General features: G+C 38.0%; 1 protein-coding gene across 1 annotated transcript; it reads left to right on the top strand.

Moving 5' to 3' along the window:
* Positions 1-8,631: 8,631 nt before the first annotated feature.
* LOC110878490 (heavy metal-associated isoprenylated plant protein 26) lies at positions 8,632-10,019 on the top strand. The gene is made up of 2 exons (XM_022126799.2): positions 8,632-8,861; positions 9,503-10,019. The coding sequence occupies exons 1-2, from the start codon at positions 8,769-8,771 to the stop codon at positions 9,890-9,892; spliced, it is 483 nt and encodes a 160-aa protein (XP_021982491.1). The 5' UTR covers positions 8,632-8,768; the 3' UTR covers positions 9,893-10,019.
* The last annotated feature ends 12,834 nt before the right edge of the window (positions 10,020-22,853 follow it).

Genomic DNA, 22,853 nt, shown 5'->3' with positions numbered 1-22,853 from the left:
AAAATAAGAAGTCTTAGTGATTAAGAAGCTGATTTCGCTCCTATGTTCATAGAGGTGATTTCGCCCGAAATTACAAGTTGTGATTTCGCTCCTGTTGATCTGTGTCGTCTCAGGCGAAATCAGAGCCCTATATATAGGGTCATTATGAGCGAAATCAGTAACGAAGCCTTGTATTCCATACCGAACTGCTGCCGGTGTGAAGACTGAGTGTATTCACGTTCTAATCAATACAATTAGTAGTTAAAGTGAAGATCTAGCTGTTTCTACGTCAATTACTTGTTTTCCGCACCTGTAATTGATCAAAACTCCTCTGAACGACTCATTCGGGTCAGCATAACGATCCTACACTTTCGTGCGGACGTGCCTAGTTTGTGCGAACGAGCTCTAGTTCGTGCGAAAAAACACTTCCGTACGAAGATGAAAAATTTGATATTTCACGTTTTTTTAAAATTTTGTCACGAAATCGTTTGAATTTTAAGCTGATTTTACAATATGTTGTTCAAAACTGAATTTTTCACAACCCTTGGAAAAACAAATCCAATTCAACCGTGAAAACTATGAGAAAACAAAAAAATTGTGTGGAAAGAAAGTTCTAGTTGTCCAAGTCTTGGTTTCAATAGATATCAGCCTCCTGCTCTAATACCACTGGTAGGTTCCGGTTTTCGGATCGTTTGATTATGTCACGACGATATCTAAAACTACGTTTATTGTGCGGAATCCATCAAACATAAGCAGAAACACAAGATTTCACAATTTTCCATGTTTTATAAACAATCTTCAATCACGGTACAAATTTGCCAGGGCTTCACCTCATAGTCAGCACCAACCGCTCTCTAAACATTCAATCCAAACACCTATATATACTTGTGTAGCTTCGTACAGACCTAAAGTGTTACATTCGTATGGACTGAACCAGCTGCTCATCTGTGCGGATGTACTCCTCCGTACGGATGTGCTTGGTTTTACATAACAAACTCATATTTGACGATTCTAGCCCTAAGACATCAAGACGTAGGCGAGAGACATATGCACCAACAGTCAACATCACGGATAAAAAAGACACTTGGGAATGGCTAGGTTATGGCTCAAATGAGTTTTCTGTGATGGCGATTAAATTGATCTTGCAAGACTTGATGGATGCAACTTGCTTTATGTTATGAGGTGGTGTCGTTGGATTTTGAAAAAAAATGTAATCTTTTCGCTTGGAGGGCCGAGATGGATAAAATTCCCACGGTGGAGGCTTTAAAAAGAAGAATTATTGAAGTTGTCTTGGAGGGGTATGTGTTTTGTGACAGCATGGTTAAGACCTTAGATTACTTTTGTTAGGGTGTTTGGTTGCTTCGACGGTGTGGCAACGGGTCAGTCAACGGTGTAAAATTCCTAATTTTATGTTTTTTCGTTTAGAGATCTTTTGGAGTATCACAATCACATCGGCACCGGAGCTCATAAAAAGGTAATGGTGCACGAGATAATAATCATAGCGAGTTGGCGTGTATCTGGAAAGTTAGAAATAAGAAATTGTTATCTAATAAAGGATAGTATTAAATCATATGGTTTTTTTATTGCTTAAAAATATATCTAGATTCAAGTCCGTCTCTTAGTTCAGTTGGTGTAATTTGAGTTTTTGTAAGTTGATGTAATTTTGTTGTTGTTGTTGCCTGCTTGTTGACTTGGTGGTGTTGTGAATGAAGTGAATCTTTTTGAAGAAAGTAAGTGATAGAAAGAGTTATTTTTCTTTAAAAGTATTTTACTAAAGTTAAACGATAAAATATTTTAATGCTTATTAAATAAATTTTAATAAAATTCAAAGATTAATAATAATTAAAATATTTCAAAACAATGACATAAAAATACAGAAGTTTAAAATAAAAAAAAAGCTAGTCTTGACCGTCATGTCGTTATGTAAACCAAGCTCGTAAATACGTTCAGCTAAATCCCTCGAAGGTTGTTATGTGTTTGTTAGATGTGTAGCTTCCGACCCTTAGCAGCTTTTTGTTGGTCATTGATTTCTTCAAATGGGCTAGTCATTTTTATAGTATTGGCAAATCGCATACCCTTCATCCTCCAGAATTATTTTGATTTAAAATTATGTAGGCGTGCATCATGTTTCTAATTTTGTTTGCCTTTAAAATCCTTGTTGGATTTTGCATGATATGCCAACGTTGATTCAGGACACTAAGGGGTAGGGGTGGTCATCACTCATCACTCACTCACAACTTCCAATCAAGTTCCGTCACGTCATCGAGTTTTATTTCATCATTGGTGATAGATTTTGGTGGAAATGCAATGCCCATCACTCACAACACCCAACAATAAACCCTCAGATTCCCTCACATTCTTCCATTTTTCACGCGTGATACATTCAACGCGTTATCAAATTGACGCGTGATACAATCAAGTGGCGGTGGTGTTTTGTTTTGTTCCACGCGTTATGGGGGCTCATCACGTACACAAACACACCCGCCCGGGTCCCTAAATGTTCATTCAATATCATTTCTAGATGGTTTTTGAGCTACTTTAAATTCTTTTGTTTTCATCTGGTGGACATGAAAACAATCTGACAAATACATAATATTCAGGATATACTTCACCTGCAAGATAATACCCGTGCATGTACTCTACTCCTCTGACATAAAATGATGACCCTGGTGTAGTTGATGTTGTAAAAAGTTGGCGACTGATCTAAAACATTGATATCATTGTTTGCAGCGACAAACCAAAAGAATACATGCCAAATCCATAGTTCATGTCCTCAAGTAGTAATGATGGGTGTGGATATCACCCCGTATGTATTGACCTAGCCATACACTAGGGCAGTTTGACCAATGCAGTGAGTAAAATCGACGCTACTAGGCATCCTAGGAATCCTGTTTGGCTTCATGCAGCCATTCCACGTCAGTTTTTCGAAAGATATCTCTGGCTGTGGAGATTAATTACACTGTTAGATAATATTATATATTTGTTTAAGTTGTGATTTATGGAGGTCCCTATGTGTAATATTACCTCCTATATATATGTATCCTGTTTACGTTTTAAATCAACAAAACATAATTCCTTCATTCAAAACATGGTATCAGCCATAAATCCCAAAAAATATTGAGTTTCCCAACCCTCTCTTCCCCTTCCTCTTCCTGCCGATCATCTTCCTATCTTCTCTTTCATCTTCCTTTTTTCTCCTTTTTCTTCCTTCCTACCTCCTTTTTCCAGCCGTGTTCTGTCTCATCTTTCTTTATTTTCTCTTATCCTTCTTCTCATCATGGCATCCTCATCCTCTAACCCTCATATTCCCATGAATGGCTTGGCTCCCATGATTGCCATCAAGCTCTCATCCAACAATTACATATATTGGCGAACTCAAATGCGCCCCATTTTATCATGTCAACACCTCCTCTCCCATGTGGACGGATCTCAAAACCCACCCACACAATTCGTCACTACCGACAAAACACAATCTATTAATCCGGATTATACCACTTGGATGCAAGAGGAACAACAAGCTATCATTCTTCTCAATGCTTCATTGACCGAAGAAGCATTATCGGTTACCGTTGGATTATCCTCGGCAAGGGATATTTGGGTTGCTCTTGAGGCAGCGTTTTGTAACACATCGGTTGAACGTATACAAAATCTTAGAGACAACCTTCGGGCATTAAAGAAAGGAGATAAAAATGTTGCGGAATATGGTCGTGATTTTAAGGCAATTTGTGATCAACTTCATGCCGTTGGTCACCAGGTTGATGCTATGGATCAACTACACTGGTTTTTGTGTGGTCTCGGTCCAACATTTGAAAGCTTCTCTACGTCGGTTCGATCCACCCGCAACATACCGGCATTTGCGGACCTTTTGGCTTGTGCTGAAAGCCATGAGCTTTTTATTAAAAATCTTCATGAGACTAATAATAATCCTACTGTTGCTTTTGTTGCTCAATCTAACAGGTACCAAACATCTTCTCCACGGGCTGATAATTTTTCTCAGGCCCAACCAATTAATTCTCAAGTCCAGCAGCGGCCACGCCATGCGCAGGCCCAGCAGAACTTCTCTCAGGCCCGTAGCAGGCCCAACAGGCCATTTAATCATTCTGGTCGATTCAACAGAGGTGGGTTTAGCGGCCCGTTTCGTGGTGTCCGCCCACCCACCGATCTGCCAACTGTGCCGGAAACCCGGTCACTACGCAACCCAATGCTATCATTTGGCCTCGTTTGCTTCGTCGGCCACTCATAGTGATGATGCTATAGCACAAGCATTTCTTGCACAATGTCAAGTGAACCCATCAGTTCCCGATTGGACATCTGATACGGGAGCCACTACTCATATGCTTCCTAATAATAATGCCCTCCCGAATTCGACCCCAACTCAAGGTAATGAGAAGGTGTACTTTGGTAATGGTGAAAGTTCACCAATCACTCATGTGGGTCACACTAACATATGTGGTAATCTTGCTCTAAATGATGTTTTGGTGGTACCTAGCCTAACTAAAAACCTTCTATCAATTGGTAAATTAACGGAAGATAATCATGTGGATGTTATTTTTTCTCACCCTTATTTTTACATACAGGACCGCCGAACCAAGCAAACAATAGCCCGGGGGTGCCGTGAAGACGGCCTTTACGTGCTTCGCAATTCGCATGAAGCCCTTGTCTCTACTCACCCTTCTTCAAAAGCCTCCTTTGAACTTTGGCATTCCCGACTCGGGCATGTTAATTTTGATATAGTTACTATGCTTAAAAATAAAGGGTGTTTGTCATTTACTTCCATTTTACCTAAACCAGGTCTTTGCACTCCTTGTGAACTTGCCAAATCAAAAAGGCAACCTTTTATTATGAATAATAAACGTGCTAATGCACCACTAGACTTAATTCATTGTGACTTATGGGGCCCATCCCCGGTGAAGTCAATTGACAACTTTGTTTACTATGTGGCTTTTGTAGACGATCATTCACGGTTTACATGGTTATACCCTTTGCGAGCAAAATCTGATTTTTTTCAAGCCTTGTCTATCTTTATACCCTTTGTTCAAACCCAATTTTCAAGGAAAATAAAAATCTTTCAAAGCGACGGTGGGACTGAATTTACCAACAATCGTGTCCGTCAATTGTTTGAAGGGAACGGCACGCTACACCGGATGTCCTGTCCTTACACACCGCAACAAAACGGTTGGGTTGAACGAAAACATAGGCACATTGTGGAAACTGGTTTGGCAATGTTATTTCATGCCAAAGTTCTCACTAAATATTGGGTTGAAGCTTTTTCGTCAGTTGTGTTCATCATAAATCGTTTACCATCCGATCTTCTTGGTCGTGTGTCACCCTTTGAGCTTTTATATCACCATGAACCCTCATATGCGTCACTACGGTCATTTGGTTGCCGTGTTTATCCATTTCTTCGTGACTACACTAAAAATAAATTATCTCCAAGAAGCATTCCGTGCATTTGTCTTGGGTATTGTACCAAATACAAAGGGTATAAGTGCCTTGACCCGACCACTAATCACATATTCATTTCAAGGCATGCTCGCTTCGATGAACATTATTTTCCTTTTGACGACTCCTCCACTCCATCGCCCATTACTACCCTTGATGTGTCCACTTTTTTGGACATCTCGACCACCCAACAACATCAGCCATCACAAAACTCACACTTGCAACAACACCCTACCACTACCAAGCCCACATCCAACCCGTCTATTATCACCGTTCCATTTTTTCCGATGCCAACAAGTCCACCTAACACATCTCCTTCGAGCCCATCTTCTCACAGCCCAAATTCTCCATCACCTCCTCTTTCGCCTACCTCGAACCCGTCTCCGCCCAACACACCCGGCCCATCCTTATCTACCAGCCCTCACTTCTCTGACATTCACACTCCTCCCTCAACTCCGATGTCACCTGCCCACTCATCGAGCGATGATGATCCAATCTCTCCTAGCCCTTCTACGATCCCTCCTCCTCCACCACCACCTCCTCCACCACCACCGTCGCACCCCATGATCACTCGTGCAAAAGCGGGTATCTTCAAACCACGCCATCGTGTGGACTTGGCCCATACCACCAGTCTTCCATTGCACCGTGCCTTATTTGCTGCCACGGATCCTACAACCTATCATACTGCCTCTAAAGACACTAAATGGGTACGGGCCATGGAGGAGGAATTTAATGCCCTTCATAAAAACAACACTTGGACCCTTGTTCCAAGACCAACAAATGCCAATATTGTTGGCTCAAAGTGGCTTTTTCGAACTAAATTTAAATCCGATGGGTCTATTGAGCGTTACAAAGCTCGACTAGTGGCTCAAGGTTTCACTCAGGTTCCTGGCCTTGATTACTCACATACGTTTAGCCCAGTTGTTAAAGCTGCCACTGTCCGGACTGTTATTGCTCTGGCAGTTATAAACGGTTGGCATCTTCACCAACTTGAGGTTAACAATGCTTTTTTACACGGTCGTCTCACCGAACAAGTGTTCATGGAACAACCAAAAGGGTTCATTGATCCTAAATTTCCATCTCATGTTTGCAAATTAAACAAAGCTATATACGGTCTTAAACAAGCACCCAGGGCGTGGTTTCATCGCTTAAGTCTATTCCTCATTGACATCGGCTTCGTTTGCAGTCGTGCGGATCCTTCTTTGTTCATTTACAAAAATGGATCTTGTCTTATGTATCTCCTTGTATATGTTGATGACCTTATCTTGACTGGAAATCAACCTTCTATCCTCACATCGTTCATATCCCGACTAAACTCAGAATTTGCTATAAAAGATCTAGGGAAACTCAACTATTTTTTGGGACTGGAGGTTACCTACACGCATCATGGTCTTTTTTTGAACCAATCTAAATACACCTTAGATATTTTAACCCGTGCTAAGATGTTGGATGCAAAACCTGCTCCAACACCTTTAAGCACCAATGTTTCTTTTGTTTCTACAGGGGACTTATTCTCAGATGCTACTCTATACTGGTCCATTGTAGGTGCTCTCCAGTACTTGACGATCACGAGGCCTGACATCTCATACGCTGTGAATCAAGTCAGTCAGTTTCTGCATGCTCCTACCACTGCTCACTTCCAGGAAGTAAAACGGATTTTGCGCTATCTCAAAGGGACGATTTCTTATGGATTGCATTACAGTCGACCCACTCAGACGATGCTGCTTGGTTACTCTGATGCTGATTGGGCTCGTTGCTTGGAAACAAGACGTTCCACATATGGATATTCAATATTTTTGGGTGGCAATCTCATTTCATGGAGTGCAAAGAAACAACCAACCGTTGCTCGCTCTAGTTGTGAATCAGAATATCGAGCCATGGCAAACACGGCCGCAGAAATTGTGTGGTTAACTCATCTTCTTCAGGAATTGTATGCCCTTCCACCGAGCAGGCCGACAATTTTGTGTGACAATCAAAGTGCAATTTTTCTCACTCAGAATCCGGTGGCTCATAAACGAACTAAACACATAGATCTTGATTATCATTTCTTGCGTGAGCTGGTTGCTGCCGGAAAATTAACTACTAAATTTATTCCAACCAAGCTTCAGGTGGCTGACATTTTTACAAAGAGTCTTCCGTCTTCTCAATTCAATGTTCTCCGTCAAATGCTACGTCTTGGTCCTCCACCGTTCAGCTTGCGGGGGGATGTTAGATAATATTATATATTTGTTTAAGTTGTGATTTATGGAGGTCCCTATGTGTAATATTACCTCCTATATATATGTATCTTGTTTACGTTTTAAATCAACAAAACATAATTCCTTCATTCAAAACATACACCCTTAAAGAACTTGTAAATGTTGACCTATGAAGTTTTTCCAGACACCCTCAACTATCTGTCCCGTTAGTCGTGGAAGTGTCTTACACCATTTGATCGCGAATGTGCATTTTTGTAAAGGAGTAAAACCCCGTCTACTTCTCTCTCTAAATTGGCAACTATTCGTATGAATAGTTGTTGACACATTCGAACATTACGGCAAAAGATTTCACCAGTATATAATAGCTAGAGTCATTAGAAAAATAGTCACGTATTAAGCGACCATTAGCAACTTCATGGTCCCGGTTTAAACGAGCTCTTCTAGTTCTTAGACGTTAGCTTTGAGCTTGTTGTACCAATATTTGTGATCTGGTTTTAATGAAGGAACTGTGTTGATTTACTAATTGTTTTAAAGTTATTTCAAAAGATTTTTAATTATTAAATAAACAAGTTTATAATATTCCACCACGTCAACAAATTTCACTTTTTCTTCTTCTACTTCTTCTAAATCACCTCCTTACCTTCACCTAGTGAACCATGTTCACACGGGCTGAGCCACTTCTCATAGGACCCTTGATCTTTTCTTTAACCGTCGGCGACCACCAATCACTTTCCCATATCCTATTTTTACCCACGTAACAATTTTGAATCAAAATAAGAAATCCACAATGAAAACCATTACAATAACAATAAGTGATATATTCCATCCGCATTATAATAATACAAATGAATATTAAATTCTTAATTTAAAAAAAAAATGAAAAAAATCTAAAATATTTATTATCACAAAAAAAGACATGTAATCAACTCATAAAAAAAGAGGCACTTCACATAGTGCTATCAAGTGATAAACCAAGAAGCTTCCAACACCTGGTGGATGTTTCGAGAGTCCATTGCCCCACGTGGCGAACACAGACCCACCTCACTAGCCACCACCACCTTATTACCACCGCCTTTCAAGTTTGAACCCCACAAATTCCACCATTAAATTAAAGTTTCAACTTCACTAGTTACGTTACACATAAAACTCATGGGTGTTGCAGCTTGTCTTTCCGACCTTTACGAGTCATGTCACGATGGCCATGCCTCCAGGAACAAACTTAAGAAACGCAACCAGCTCCAGGTCACTCTTCCTATCTCATTTAAACAATAGTGTTATTGGGAACGCGTTTTAGAATATTAAGTTTGAATACTACTAAACAAATGACTATCACCGTTGGCTAATCACCGATACTAGGAAGCCGTCGGTAATTCACGATGATTTCCACACGAGAACTTTTAAATTGAAAAGAAAATCGCCAAGAGTCTAGATTTTGTTGGATTTTTCGACCAAGAATCCGTCGGTAATCCATTGCTAAACGAGTTTCCAGAATTTTATATAAATTTCCTAAAAAAATAATATGTATTCATATAATATGTTTTAAATTCAAAAAGTTCAAGGAATTAAATAAATCATAATTTTATTGCTTTAATAAAAATAGACATACCTGCAGAGTAGCGAGAGATAACTGTCGGTAATGTTTCAAAGTAGTCCAACGGTATATCCGTCACTGATCTGTCGGTAATAGTGTCCAAGTGCAACTGGAGAAGAGTTGTCCGTAATCCCTTACTATTTTTCGTCGGGAATACCTCTGAAACCAAATTAATTACGCGATACTCATTTGATTAGTAGTGTTGGTATGGTATATTAAAAATTATAGCACATAATCACATAACTAAAAACACAACAGAGTCTCATGTATCCCATGTGTTTTTTGTGGGCAGACGGTGGAGATAAAGGTAAAGATGGATTGTGAAGGGTGCGAGAGAAGAGTCCGGAAGTCCGTTGAAGGCATGAAAGGGGTGACTTCAGTAGAAGTTGACCCAAAGAAAAGCAAGCTAACGGTGATAGGGTACGTGGATCCAGACAAGGTGTTGCACAGAGTCCGCCATCGGACCGGAAAAAAAGCCGATATGTGGCCGTACGTGCCTTACGATGTGGTGGACCATCCTTATGTGCCCGGGGTCTATGACAAGAAGGCGCCGCCGGGGTTCGTGAGGAACACGGCGGATGTGGATCCTCAGACTGGGAGTTTGGCTCGGGCCAGTTCTACTGAAATTAGGTATACGACCGCATTTAGTGACGAAAACCCTACGGCTTGTACGGTTATGTAGTGGGTTAAGTTGTTGCTCTTTTACGTAAATAAGTTTGATTGTTTTGAATGATGTTTTTTTCTGTCAATTTTTGTATCTTGTATTAATGGTTTGTTCAAGTCTTAAATGCCATTTTTATTTTGTTTTACTATGTAGAGATAAATCGTGAGTGTGAAGTTTTTAAAATATAAAGGGTATAAAAAATGGTTGTGGGTGGAGGAGAGAGAAAATGTTACTATTTATGTTTATCTGTATATTTGGGGTACACTATTCACTTACTATAATTTTTTATTTTTTAATATATATTGAAAGTGGTTGTGGGTGAATGGAAGAGAAAAATGTAATGATAAAGGTATAAAAATATTATTTAATTGAAAAGGAGAGAGAAAAAGTATTTGTTTTTAGTGGAAATATATTGATATAGGAGTTGTTTTTTAGTGGAATGTATGTATAATTTTAGGGGGCTGAATGCGAATGCGGGATAATTGTTTCTACGGATAACAACTAAAACTAAACAAATATTTTTGCACGTACTTTGTAAAAGATTTTTTATTAGAAGGTGTGATTTTATAGAAGTATTTTTTTCTATAAAATATTAAATGTCATTTTTTTTTAAAGTTATACTAATTTTAAATTTAAAAAAGAGTTGATTTCTTGGAGAACAATATACTTGAAAACTCTTTCAATGTAAATTTTGGTATTGCCAAAGTGTTCAATGTAATCTGGATGTGAAAAGATGAAAAAGTTTTCCAGCTCCATTTTATTTTATTATATTAAATTTACATTTGTTTAGAATACATTTAGGATACACCTATTTGTGACAACAGATCTAAAATAGTTATTGGTTACCTTTTATATTGGTTAGAATTTGATAAAATGTCATCAAACTACAAGAATAATAACCATATCCGATAAATCCCATAAGTAACAAAGCTATCGATTGGGTCTGGGGAGATGAGATGTGTAAGAAAATCTTGTCTCCATGTCACGAAAACTCTATGTCATGAAGACTCCATGTGACGAAGACTGAAAGGTTCGTCCATGTTTATGTATTGACGAACATTGATATTGTGGATGATTGTTCACCACGAAGAATCAGTCTTCGTGGTGATGAAGTGTTCACTGGAATGGTCCACGAAGACTCCATTCTTCGTGGGCTGCTCTAATGTTCGTAGGGCTTTCTTATGGGTCCAGTCCATTCTTCGTAGACTTTCAGATGTGTTCATCTATTTAAACAGCTTGTAACACAACAGAACGAGGTGAGACACACAGAGAGCACACACCAGAGAGTTGAGAGTTTATTGTGTAATCTTGTACTGATACTTTTCTGGTTGATATATATTGAAGCTTTTAAACGTTGAATCTTTGTGTATTGTGTGTTCTTGATCTTGGTTTGCATACCCGTTTGGATTCCGCACAACCGGGTTTGATTTTATAACAAGGATAAGGTTACTAGATCCTCCGCTAGTGGACCTACAAGTGGTATCAGAGCCTTGGCTCTCATCTTTGTTAAAACCGAGCCGTGTGTCGAGTTTTCGAACTTTGTTCTTGAAGGTTTTTCACAAAAATTTGTGTTTTGAAAGTTTTATGGGTTAAAAATCTGAAGAACTTGTTTGTTGTTGTAACACCCTAAAACGGGTTCGGTAATCGAACCACGTTAATATTGACGACGGGTAAAATACCGTTAGCGGTGAAAATTTACCCGGTAAATATTAGGATTTAAATAAACAAATCTAATATTAATAAAAAGGGGGATAAATACTTTGAGAAAACAAAGTATATAAAAGGACCGAGTTAACGAGACTTAAAGTGAAACGGGTTACGTAAAACCCGAAAAATATATAGGTGTTATATATTTATTAAATATCGGTTATGAACAAGATAAAATAACTAGGAAATAAATAACCTAGTTAATTATAAGTCTTGTAGTAATAAAGAAGTTGGTTAAAATACACTCTATGTAACTTGGGTGAATTAGAGGGGCTAAAGGTGTTAAAAGTTAAACTAGTTTTAATTAAAACAAAAAAATTGAAATTCCAAACACACACTTGTGTATGTCTGGATCGAACAAAACACAGGAGGGCGACCAAACTTACCTCCAAACCCTAGTTCTTGCTAATTGATCAAATTGAAGGCTCAAATCGATTTCAAATCGAAATCCAAGCATGGATTAGTGATCTCCTCAGTAAAGGGATCATAAGGTATATAAAAATTTCACTATTTGGTTCAATCTAAAATTCTGGATGAACACTTATGATTCGAAATTGAGCTTGCATGATAGTTGTTTCGGTGAATTTGGGTTGAAATCATGTCTATGAATATACCCTAGCCATTAGTTTGTTCAATTATGTTCATCACTATGAAAATCCATAATCACCAATATAGGTGCTTAGCGGGTTTTGTAGAAACATGTCAAACACTAGGATTATGATTATTATTCTAGTGTAATTTGAGTTCCATGAAGTAAATTCAGATTTGTTGATGCTAAATTCGTGTATGTGATGTTTTTAGGGTTTTGATTGCTAAAAATAGTTTTATAATGTCATAAACATGTTTTAATCGAAAGCTGAGTTCAAACAGCTTCTGATCAGAATTTACAGCCGACTTGTATTGGCTGTAACGTGGACAAAACGTGACAAGAACATGTGTTTCTTGAGTTTAAAATGTAATTTCAGGAAATATCTTTAAAACCCACTAGAATTGCATTTTTTCGACGAAAATTGTGCGTTTTATGAATTTTTCCGTATCGAAGGTTCAAGCTGCGTTTTCTGGCAGAATTTGCAGCCCATTACGAATGTCATAACTCAATTTAGGAATTTAGTTATGATCTCAAATTTTTACTGTAGATAGCTTTAAGTGATTACAAAAATCTCCATTTGGAATTTCGTCAATCGGATAAACGAGGAATTTTAAATGATTTTTTTCGTAAGCTGCAGTCAGAAGTGACGAAACTGATTGCAGCTTAGTAAATGAATTTTTACGAATTTTTGGTAAAGAGTTAGATCTTGAAATTCTAACACAAGGCCTAACCCTCCGAGAGATACGTCACATAAAAAATCATAATTTTTGAAGACTTGTAAACAGGTTAAACAGGTCACCGAAAACAACATATTTTCAGTGATATGAACTTGGCTTGATAGGGTATCCATAGGAACACCTAATAACATGATAAAAAAGAGGGGGGGGGGGTGGGGATTTCATTTATAGATGAAAACCCGTAGATGTTGTCTAATGAATAGTGTGTCTTTGATAATAGATGGGTTTGCCTAAGTGAGTTACTGAACGCAAATTTGCATTTTTGTATGATTAAGGGTAAATGACTTTTATAAGTCATATCAACCAATGATGAAGTCGAATAGTAGATTCGACATAGAATTCGTAAGATGGAATAGTCGTATGTGATAATGACTAATCTAACCGTCTTACGAATTATGATTATAGTTTGACGCTTGACAAGCTAGGTGGAGGCTTGGAAAGGAAACGGGTCAAACGAATCAAGTGTGAAGGAAAAGCGTGTTTCGGATGCAAGGTAAGTAAGCTTACGCCCCTTTATATTATTTACGAAATACTTATTTGCAAGTATTGTATATGAACTTTATTAAGTAACTGAAATATGACGTTCCGGCACGAAATAATGCGAGTTGGAACAAGGGAGAAATGGTAAGAAACCAAAAAAATGGTAAAAAGGTAATCCGGACATGAGTGGACGGATGGGAAAATAGATTCAAATAGATATCATATGGCAAAAGTCATAACGGGTCAAACAAGACAAGAAACTGTTTTTAGGTAAAAAGAGTTCAAGGAGAAAACCGGAATGGGTAAAAAGGGCGAGATGGTAACTAGATATCCTCTCATAATAACAATTGGTCATTTCGACTAAACGGGTCAAATGGTGTGTTAATACCATTTGACAACAATAACTGATGACCGTTTGTTGAGTTTTGCGATCACAGGAATTAATTTATGGCTTGCGTTGCTTTAAACTAGCAAGTTTAAAAGCAAAAGGTATTTAAACGGGTTAATTCTATAACCCGAGCCAGGTACGCTTAACTGAAATTATAGTTAAAAGTGTAATTTTTGGTCAAATAGATAGTGACGGTCCCTCGCCGTAAAATGAAGGACATAATTTTGACCAAAAAGCCCTTAAGGGGTAAGTCGGGCAAACGACCTTTAGAGGTTGTTTAGGAACTTGTATTATGATTATGTAGTCCTTAGATATGTATAAAAATTATAGGTAATGAGATTCGTGGGTCGAATGTCTAAAAACGGATTTATGCGCATAGCTTGCGTACTAATAGCATAATTCATAAGAATTATAAACCCGAGCTAGAGATCTTGAGTTAAATCCATTGATGTATGTATTTGGTTGTTTAAGAAACAAGTTGGTGGTTTTAAATACAAACGGGTCAAAATGTTGATTTTGAATAATAAGTCGAATTCTTAAAAATTTGGAATTTTATTAGTTTGAATGTTGAATTATAACTCCATATGATGGAGAATCCAATTACGGTCGCGTGAGAAAAAGAATCACGCGAAACGGACATGTAGAACTAAAGTTATGAAATTTTAAAGTTAGAATTTGGTTAAAACTCGGAGCTGGGCATTTGCAGCTCAAACAAACAAACCTGGTGTGAAAAATAGGCCGTCGCGCTACGCGACGGCGAATTAATAAACTGGTCGCGCTATGCGACACTTGTCGCGGGCCGCGAAAGCCGAGACGAAAACGGTCGCGGGGCGCGACCGATCTATATTTCAGAAATTTGCTTTTATTTCCATTGTTAGGCCGTAGGACTTGATTATACATATTTAAAAGTTGTCAAAACTAACAATTTATGTGGTTTTGGCATTAGGTGAATGCTCACAAGATTTCCGGATGAAGATCAAGCGTCTTTCAAGAACCGAACACACCAAACAAGCTTCCGCATTGATTTATTTGTGTAAATTATATAACCCTACAAAAACTAACTTGGGATACCTTAGACTTATTTAATAGTTATGTCTCTTCACATCACACCCTTAAATAATACCCTTACATTAATAAATAATACCTTTACAAATACTAACTACGGTGGTCAAGCCTCTACAATTCGCCCCCGTTCAAATAATAAGCTATTGTATTAATAAGATAACATTTGAATTGATAAAAGAACCGTCATTTATACACACGCCACATACAAGTAAATGGCTGTTGAATTAATAAAATAATATTTGTTCTTCACAAGGGGAAATGAAATGATAAACAATGATTCCACTATGAAATAAAACAGAGCCTAAAAAAAGAATACGTAATCGTCACCATATGGCAAGAACAGTCATGTCTACACAAACCACACCTTTTAAACATTAAAAATCATTTAACTAAACCACGCGCCTTTCTAAAAGAAACAAACAGTCGCGTCAAACCGTCAACCCCATACACCGATTCCGCGCCGATTGCCACCGATTCACCTTTATATAACCACCACCATCACCACCCGTCGTTTGCCACCCGTCTGAATATCCCCAAATATCGCCGGAACTCTCCCGTTTTCATCTTTACCTCTCTATTTTTCTCTTACTAATACATTATATCCTGTATTCAAACACAACGTCGAAGATACTACCCTCCTCGCTGGGAAAAAAACATGAACCCACCACTGCCGGTACTACTGGGTTTATTTTTTTTACCGGAAAAACGTCATTGGCTGAAAAGATCGCTTGGTTGTAACCGCAGTCGCCTCCGCTTAACCAAGTCGCCCGAGCCCTAAAAAGCAACCAAGCAAATGGTACACATGGTTACACACGGGGGGTTCGTCTATGACTTTGTTGTGGGTGGTGGCGATGAGGTTTCATTAGTGGTGCCGTGAGAGACAAACATATACTCACAGCGGTGTTAGTAGAGTGGTTTCCGGCGTTGTAGGCAAGGGTGAGATGGTAATTGATATTCAGAGAGAGATATATACAGAGATAATGCGTCTGTTGGTATGATTGGAAATACTTACTGCAGCCCATAGCAACTTAAAGGTAAAGAGTCGGGAAGCCCTAAGATGTGACGGCAGCGGTTTGATGGTGGTGCTGCGGTGTGTAGTTAGTGTGGCGGTAGCCGTTTTGTTGTGGTGATGCGCAACCACCGCCGGTGCTCCATCCCCCTCTCCATTGTCCATCCCTCTTTTTGTACTCTTCTCTTTTCAATTTTTGAAGAACTGTTGAATAAGGGTGGGTAAGTCGGTTTTATGTGAAGATGGTTTTGAGTGTAGAACCATGGTTTAGGGCGTGTTTTTGACACGTTCTGAGAATGGTTTTCAAATTGTCCCTCCTGTCATGTTCACAAAAAAGATAGTCCCAGTAATTAAATTTACTTTTTTATTTTCTTTAAACTGTTTCGTGTTTTGATATATGTATTTTTTTCATCTATTTTTCGTTAGGAAGAAACTGTACTCCAAAAAACATTCTACATACTCTAAATAATTGATAATATAGCAATTCACTTTATTTCATATAACGTAATTTTGTTTGTTTTACGAACAGCCTTCCATCAAGATGTGATTGTATAACAATACTTTGCGTACATAATGATTTGTTATATATGATTTTAATCATATATTCATAATTATGATTTTCATAAAATAGTTTCGATGTTTACTCTTTTTATATAACATTTATACCCTTTTCGTTATTCTAATAGCCCAATATAATGGGGTTGTTGTAACGATTTTCGTACAGTAACAAACTACGACGACAGTGACCAAATTCTAGCATGCAAAACGAAGCTAAATACATTCATATTTAACACCCCGCTGCAACGCGCGAGTTAGCGTTAACTCGTTAATATGTAAATAATAAGAATTGCATTTGAATGTTTAAACTAGTTAGAATGATAACTCAAATATTTTGATCATGTATGATTGTAAACCCAACAAAGTTTTTGTAAGTTCGCATTTTTGTAATAAATGCGTGTTAAATATTATAAATTCTGTTATTTTAAGATGGGTCTTACAATTGTTGTTAAAAAATTTCATAAAAACCTTTTTAATCTCATAAAAGGATTAGGTTTTTGTTAAAATTTTTGGCAAACTTGTTTCGGAAAACTTTCCGGTGAACACTTTAACCGGAAAACTCATAGATTTCATCGTATTCTTGAAATTTATGGGTTTGGTTTATAGTTGATTTATTGAAAATCTTAAAATATTATTTGTTTGATAAAGTTGGTAATCAAATGATGTTTGTTTGAAACTTGTGTCTTTAGAAAGTATGGGTGTGTGACAACTTTGCTTACCTACTCACTGTTGCAGAGGTAAGATAAGATTTTGTTTGAAAATTTCTCACCAACTAAAGTTAACGAAAACTCCCAGCGAAGAATCCCAGCGACGAAGATTCATTGATTCTTCGTGAACCTTTAATCTTCGTGAACCTTAGTCATCGTGGGACTTGATTCTTCGTGAACCTCAAGTCTGCGTGGGATAACACTCTTCGTGGAGAGTCAGTCATTCACGAACAACCCATTGTTCACCAACTGTTCGTCACAATAACTTGACCATTCTTCGTGGGGCATTGGATCAATCTTTGTAAAAATTGGGCCTTATAAATCTTCTTTGGGCCATATTAATCTTTGTGAACATTGGGCCTTGGTATTTTTCGTTGGTTGGACCAATCTTCGTAGACCTTATAATCTTCGTGGTTCGTAGACCACTCTTCGTAGTGTAACTGGGCCTTTGTTATTGTTCGTAGTAAAAATTGGAACCATCTATTGTTCGTAGCTGGGCTGGTTTATCACAGTTAGTTCACAGTGAAGGTGTTATTTGGTTTTAAGTTGGTATTTTCTGCACATCATGACTTCAGATTGGTGGGGTTGGAAACCTGACCCTAATGCGGATATGTATACGGGTAAAGGTTTAGTACCTTCGTGGGGTCAGTCTCCCACAACCTCATCATCAGCACAAACTACTTCTATTACGGCAAACCAGTGGACATTTGTTACTAACCAAAGTCAAAGTATACAAAGTCTTCTTTTGAGCGAAAATGAAACCGGTAGTAACAACTGTCCACCTAAACTGATGCATATGAACGAGTATCCAGGTTGGGAAGATAGATTTCATACGTATATTCTTGAGAAAAACACGGAATTGTGGTTGTCTTTTACCACGGAATTCGATCAAGCACTTGAAGAAGCCGGTTCTAATGCCGCGACGTTTGCAGATCTTTTTGTCAAGGATAAAAAGGCATATGATTTAGAAAAGAAAGCATTTTCAATTCTAAATCCAGCCTTAAACAAAGATATTTATCATCAGTTTGTGAGATTCAAAACGACAAAAAGTCTATGGGATGCATTAAAGGCGAGAGGTCAAGGAAATGCGTCGTCACGCAAGCTGAGACATGATCTGCTCAAAAAAAGATTTCGACGGATTCATGTGTATGGAAAGGGAGTCGCTTGGAGATCTGACAAGTCGATATTATCATCTGCTGAGTGAAATGGGTAATTTTGGGGTAGTGACAACTCCGGAAGAGGTGGTTACAAAGTTTTCCGATGCATTGCCAGTTCAATGGAATGGTTTCTTGGAGATTCTGAAATATAATGGCATGCTAGCTACAACCAATATCCATGATTTCATTCAACTCTTGGAGAACAAAAATCAAGAGGAAATCAGGAAGGCAAAAAGAGTGCCGGTACCACAAAATCCCGAGATGTACTATGGAAACTGTGGAGGTACCAGCACGGTTGCAAGACCTGCTCAACATGCTCAGCTACAAACGGCTTTTGTCTCGAGCACCGATATGTATGAAACACCACAACCAGCAGCCTCAAAGCAAAGCTATCAGTCTACTGGAGTACCATCATTTCTTGATCCAAACTACAAAGGTCAACAACAAGCCTGTTATGGAAACACTTCATCAACAGTCAATGCTGGTCAGTCAACTAATCCAAACACAGTTCGGCTAGACACTTCAAGTTTTTCAAAAGTAAGTGTCAGGGTGGCAAAAGAACATATGGAGCTTCTAAACACTTTGGTGAGCGTGTACTGTGGGTTGTTGCAGGGCAAATTGGGAACATCAATTTGACTCAAGAAGATTATCAGCAAATAGATAAGGATGAAATGGATTTGATGGATATCAAGTGGGCATTTGCTAGTGTAGTAAGGCGAGAGAAAGACTTCATGGAAAGAACTGGAAGAACCAGCTTGGAAAGCAAGAAGGACACCAAGTATGGGTTCGATAAACAAGCGGTCAAGTGTTTCAATTGTGGTGAACGAGATCATTTCAAACGTGAATGTACGAAGCCAGCTCAGCATGGGAACCAGAATCCGTTCAGAAATCAAGGCAATCAACAGAATCAGAATCAAACCAGGAATAACGAACGTGCCTTGATGCCTGCAAATGATACTTATCAAGTAGGTCCATCAAACAACAACCGAGCACTTGTGGTGCAAGTTGATGAAGATTGTGACTGGTCAATTCAACTGGGTAGCGGTGATCAGGGTGGAACAGCTTGTTTTGCTAAAGTTGTCAAGGATCTAAAACAAGCGTGTGGTGGAGAATCTTCAGATGAAGACAGTTCTGGTTATAGTGGAAGCTCAGATGAGGAAACCTCAAGTTCAGGAGAAGACGGCGCGGATGAAGTGTCACATGAGTCCATTGATGCAGATGTTGAGAAGCTTTTGAATGAAGCTAAAGCAGGGAATTACAGAAGATCAATTCTGGTGGATCAAGCTGCTTATTCTTCTTCTTCTTCTCATCATTCAGCCTTTATGGTTAGTGTTGGCAGTTCAGTAAGTCAGGTACGTGCCGATGAACCTAAATCTGATAAATGTGATAATTGTGTTGATTTAGGTGCTAGATTGTCCGACTTGCAAAGCAAATATGATGATTTGTGTAACACCCCGTGTTTCGAAAGTCAAAGTCAAAGTCAACATTGAAGTCAAAGGAAGAAAAGATTGCTAATTGCGATCTGTCACTCCTTGCTCAACTACTGCTTTAACTTCTTTGACTTGTAGATAATCTATTTATTTTATCGCATTAGTTGTATTATGTGGAGTACTTATTAATAATCGAGGTTTAATCGCTATTTATCGCATGTTTTATAGCTTATCGCATCACAATCGCATTCGCAACTCGAATTATGCATTCTGGATATTGTTTTACGTGTGTGTGCTATTTATGTGCTACTTGTGCATGTTTATTTACTTTATGCTTACGTTGTGGTGAATAATCGAAACGCAATCGCAACACTATCGCAAAAGCTAAACGCAACTTACTTAGGATGATTGTATGTTAGATATAGTAGTTGGGATTAATGGATAATTCTATCGCATCGCTTAAACGCATCGCAAAACTCAACGCACGAAAGGAAATGCCGAAACTCAGTCATCGGAACCACTCGATCGATTGACCGCTCGATCGGATGGTCATCCGATCGGATTACCATCCGATCGGATTGCCACCCGATCGGACAGCCATCCGATCGGTGACCCACTTGACCCACTGCACTTTCCTTTTTGGGAAACCCTATAAATACCTACAACTGTCACATCACTTGATGTGACAGCCTCTCACTCGACCCAGCCGCACTCTCAAGCTTCTTTCTCTCGATTTCTCGCGATTCTTGTAAGTTTTCAACCTAAATCTTGTACTTTCTTGATCTACATGCGCTCCTTCACCTTTTTCTCTTTTGAATCTTAACTTTCCACCGTGAAATCACTAGATTTGAGGTGTTCAAGGATGATGTCATCATGGGGTTCTTATGAACTCCATGTTTTGGCTTCAATCCATCAAGAACAACTTAGATCTTGACGATTTCCACATGAAGAAACGAATATCTTGCATCGATCTGAACATACTCATGATGAAAAGGATTGAAAGACGGTTTGTTGGTGCAGTTGTCTGTCGACTTCATCTTCGTTCGAGTCTTAGGTTAGAACTGATAGATCAATGCACGTAAAACGAGAAAGTGGAAATTAGAGGTGATTCTGCTTGAAATGACACTAGGTCATTTTCAAGCGAAATCAAATATGTTCTGATTCGGCTCGAGATTAAGTATCTGATTTCGCTTGAGTTTAACATGTATGATTCCGCTTGAAATGAACATGTACATGTTCAAGCGGAATCTGGAAGCCTATATAAAGGCCATTTGGAGCGAAATCAGTAGAGAAGTCTTGTTTCCGACGGCGAAGCCCTGTCGAAGTGTCTACGTGTCTGTAATCGCATTCTGATCAATATAAGAGACAGTTAATAGTATTTCTAGTGTTATACAAGCTAAACAAAGACTGAGTCAATGAATTCCGCCTCTGATTCAGTCTAAGACCTCTTCTGATCGACTCGTAAAGGTTGTTTCACGATCCTACATGTGGTATCAGAGCTCAGGAGGAAGAGTTCTTACTGTTTAGCTCGTTTTCGCTGGAAAATTCTGATTTCTACACCTTCTTTTTTCAATTAATCAAGTTTTCACGGTTAAAATGGACTGATTTTCACATATAACGTGTAAAATACAGTTTTAACAAACCGTGGAAAGTTTGAGACTCAAATTCTGGCTAAAAGTAACAAAAATTGACCTAAAACCTTATTCCGCTTGAACGAACAATTTTTGATTCCGCTTGAAATTTCAAGCGAAATAAGGTATTTCGCTTGAAAACGCCTGATTCCGCTTGAGATTTTAAGTTGATTCCGCTCGAAATCAGTGTTTCCGCTTCAATTAGCTATTCCGCTTGAAACATTTTGCCTGATTCCGCTTGAAAACGTAGTCTCGCTTGAAATTACAACTGATTCCACTTGTCCGTTCTTATTTCGCTTGAATCATTTCAAGCGAAATCAGTTATTTTGTTTTAAAGTGAGATTTCGCTCCAAAAGGTATTTTACTTGAAAGTTGACATTTGTGTGAAATTTGTCGGGATTGTTTTGGAAATATGGAAAATGTGTTTGATGGAAAGGAAAATGATTTTATTGAAAGATTAAATAGTAGTTATGGTTGGAATAAAGTGAGCGTGTATGAACAAGATGATAAGAATATTTGGAAGCTCAGGCTTGAAAATTTTGTCTGTCAAAAGAATGAAACAGTGACAGAGATGAAAAAAAGATTTGATTACTTAATAGACAAATTAAAAACATATGAGATAAAGTTGACAGATTCTGAAAAGGTATCAAAGCTTGCAGATGCATTACCTGCTGAATGGGATGATGTATTGAAAAATATAAAACAAAAGTCCAAATGTTTAATATTACATCCATCTGATTTTATCGATAAACTTCAAAAACATTGTTATGAAAATTTTGATAAGAAGAAAAAGTTGATAGATAAAATCAAAGGGAATCTAGATGAATTAAATTTGGGGAATCTAGATAAAGTAAATTTGGATGTAGTTACTGAAATAGATAGAAGAATCTGTATATGCTTTGCTGCACAAAGGATCATGAGATATGACTATAAGAGGGGATGTTACATTGATAACAATTTGAATCCTCTTGATTTTGTTAAAACTCTTTGTGCAGGCATATTCTTGACAAGGACAGAGACAGAGCAAGTTCAAAAGAATGAAGAATATGTGAAGATTGGATCCTCAAGTTCTGAATCAGTGTGCTCTAAATATGATAAACTTGAAGCTGACCATGTCAAACTCTTGAAGGATGCGGAAAGTTTGACATTGGAAATCAAGAAGTTGAAAGATGAGAAGAAATCTGATGTTAAACATATTCTTATTTTGCAGGAAAATTGTGAGAAGCTGAAATCTGAAAATGTTAAGCTGTTAAGTGATTTGAATAGTTTGACATTAGAAGACAAGGTTTTGAAAGAGAAAGAAAAAGATTTTGAAAGCAAAAAGAAATCTTCAGCAAATGAAGATTTCTGGATAAAGCTTGAAAACAAAAATTTGAAAGCAAATGAAACAAAATTTCAAGAACAGACAAAAGTTTTGGAAAATGAAAAGACTGTTCTTGAAAACATTGAGATTGAAAATGAAAAGACAATCAAGTCTCATCTTGAAAGAATATCTCAGCTTGAAAATAAGGCTGAGAATTC

The sequence above is a fragment of the Helianthus annuus genome, chromosome 9, assembly GCF_002127325.2.
Source record: "Helianthus annuus cultivar XRQ/B chromosome 9, HanXRQr2.0-SUNRISE, whole genome shotgun sequence".
Classification (NCBI taxonomy): domain Eukaryota; kingdom Viridiplantae; phylum Streptophyta; class Magnoliopsida; order Asterales; family Asteraceae; genus Helianthus; species Helianthus annuus.
Note: the sequence above shows the minus strand (reverse complement) of the source record. Positions and strands in the feature narration are given on the sequence as shown.